General features: G+C 25.6%; 1 protein-coding gene across 1 annotated transcript; it reads right to left on the bottom strand.

Annotated features, from left to right (window-relative positions):
* Positions 1-523: 523 nt before the first annotated feature.
* Positions 524-931, bottom strand: LOC119615473. The gene has a single exon (XM_037971477.1). The coding sequence runs from the start codon at positions 893-895 to the stop codon at positions 674-676; it is 222 nt and encodes a 73-aa protein (XP_037827405.1). The 5' UTR covers positions 896-931; the 3' UTR covers positions 524-673.
* Between the last annotated feature and the right edge of the window lie 207 nt (positions 932-1,138).

The following is a 1,138-nucleotide window of genomic DNA, read 5'->3' as shown; positions in this document are numbered from 1 at the left end:
TCTTTCCCCTCTAAATGTATATTTATCTTTTTATTTTAACACCCAAAATCAAACAAAATCTTTTTTATATAATTTTCTATAATTTTTTAATTTTCTTTATTTGTTTTTTTATTCTACTTCTTGTTTTCTGGTGAAAAATAAAACTAATGAAAAACACAAAAACCCCTCCAAAAAAATCAAAACAAACTGAAAATAAAAACCTAATACGAAAAACTAAAAATCGAATAGGAATACGGCTGTGATGACCATAGGTCCCGAAGAATGAGTGAAACCCATGTACTGCCCCACGCGGACTATGAACAAGATGTGGTGAGTAAAGGATTTTCTACTACACTTTTTTTTTCAAATATTACATAAAATGAGGTTAAGTTATGGAAAAGACTAGAAATATATTAGGCTTGGGAAGTAAAAGGCTAAATTAAACCATTTAATAGGGTTTTTACATAAATTTATTAATAAAAAATATACAAACATAAAAGTAAATTCATTAGTTTAAAATTTGTTTTTTAAACAAAGAAAATAATACATACACTTAAAACAAAACCAAAGCTAAAAATTAAATTAAAAATAATAATATTTGCCTGGTTTGTAAAAAAAAATATTTGTTTATCATATTATGAGCACTTAAGTAATTAAACAATACTATTTATATTTATTGAATTAAAATTTAAATTTAAATTTTCTGATGCACTGATGGTCGAAAATCATCACCACCCTCTTGATAAGAACGCTGATGTGATGACAATATTGATTCATTCGTAAGTTGATAATCTCTGGGTGGTGTAAAGGGTCTAGCCAAGGGATAGTAATCACTGCGTGGTGGACTACTACCACTGGGTTCATATTTAGGGCGTGGTATGCGCAATTGTTTAATTTCCATTAAATAGGATTCCATGTTTGAATAAGAGCTGTAAAAAAAGATTAAAAAAACAAATATTTAAATACAATTTTTAACGTATTAGCTGTTGTGATGGCTTAACAAAAACAATAACAAATAATTTCAAAGCCGCTTAAAATTAAATTTAATCTTTTTTATGTTTTTTTTTTTTCTATAAAATAATGTCAATGAACATGAGGTAATTTAATAGTATTATGAAAAAATTATTAAAAAACAATTATGTTATTTAAAACCTTTTGT

This window comes from Lucilia sericata, unplaced genomic scaffold (genome assembly GCF_015586225.1).
Source record: "Lucilia sericata isolate MDLA Ls3-8-SP2 unplaced genomic scaffold, ASM1558622v1 Contig005308F_arrow, whole genome shotgun sequence".
In the NCBI taxonomy this organism is placed as follows: Eukaryota; Metazoa; Arthropoda; class Insecta; order Diptera; family Calliphoridae; genus Lucilia; species Lucilia sericata.
This window is presented reverse-complemented; position numbering and strand designations above follow the sequence as displayed.

Coding starts and splice junctions, on each gene's coding strand:
- LOC119615473 (XM_037971477.1), bottom strand. CDS start 895: ATGGAATCCTATTTAATGGAAATTAAACAATTGCGCATACCACGCCCT.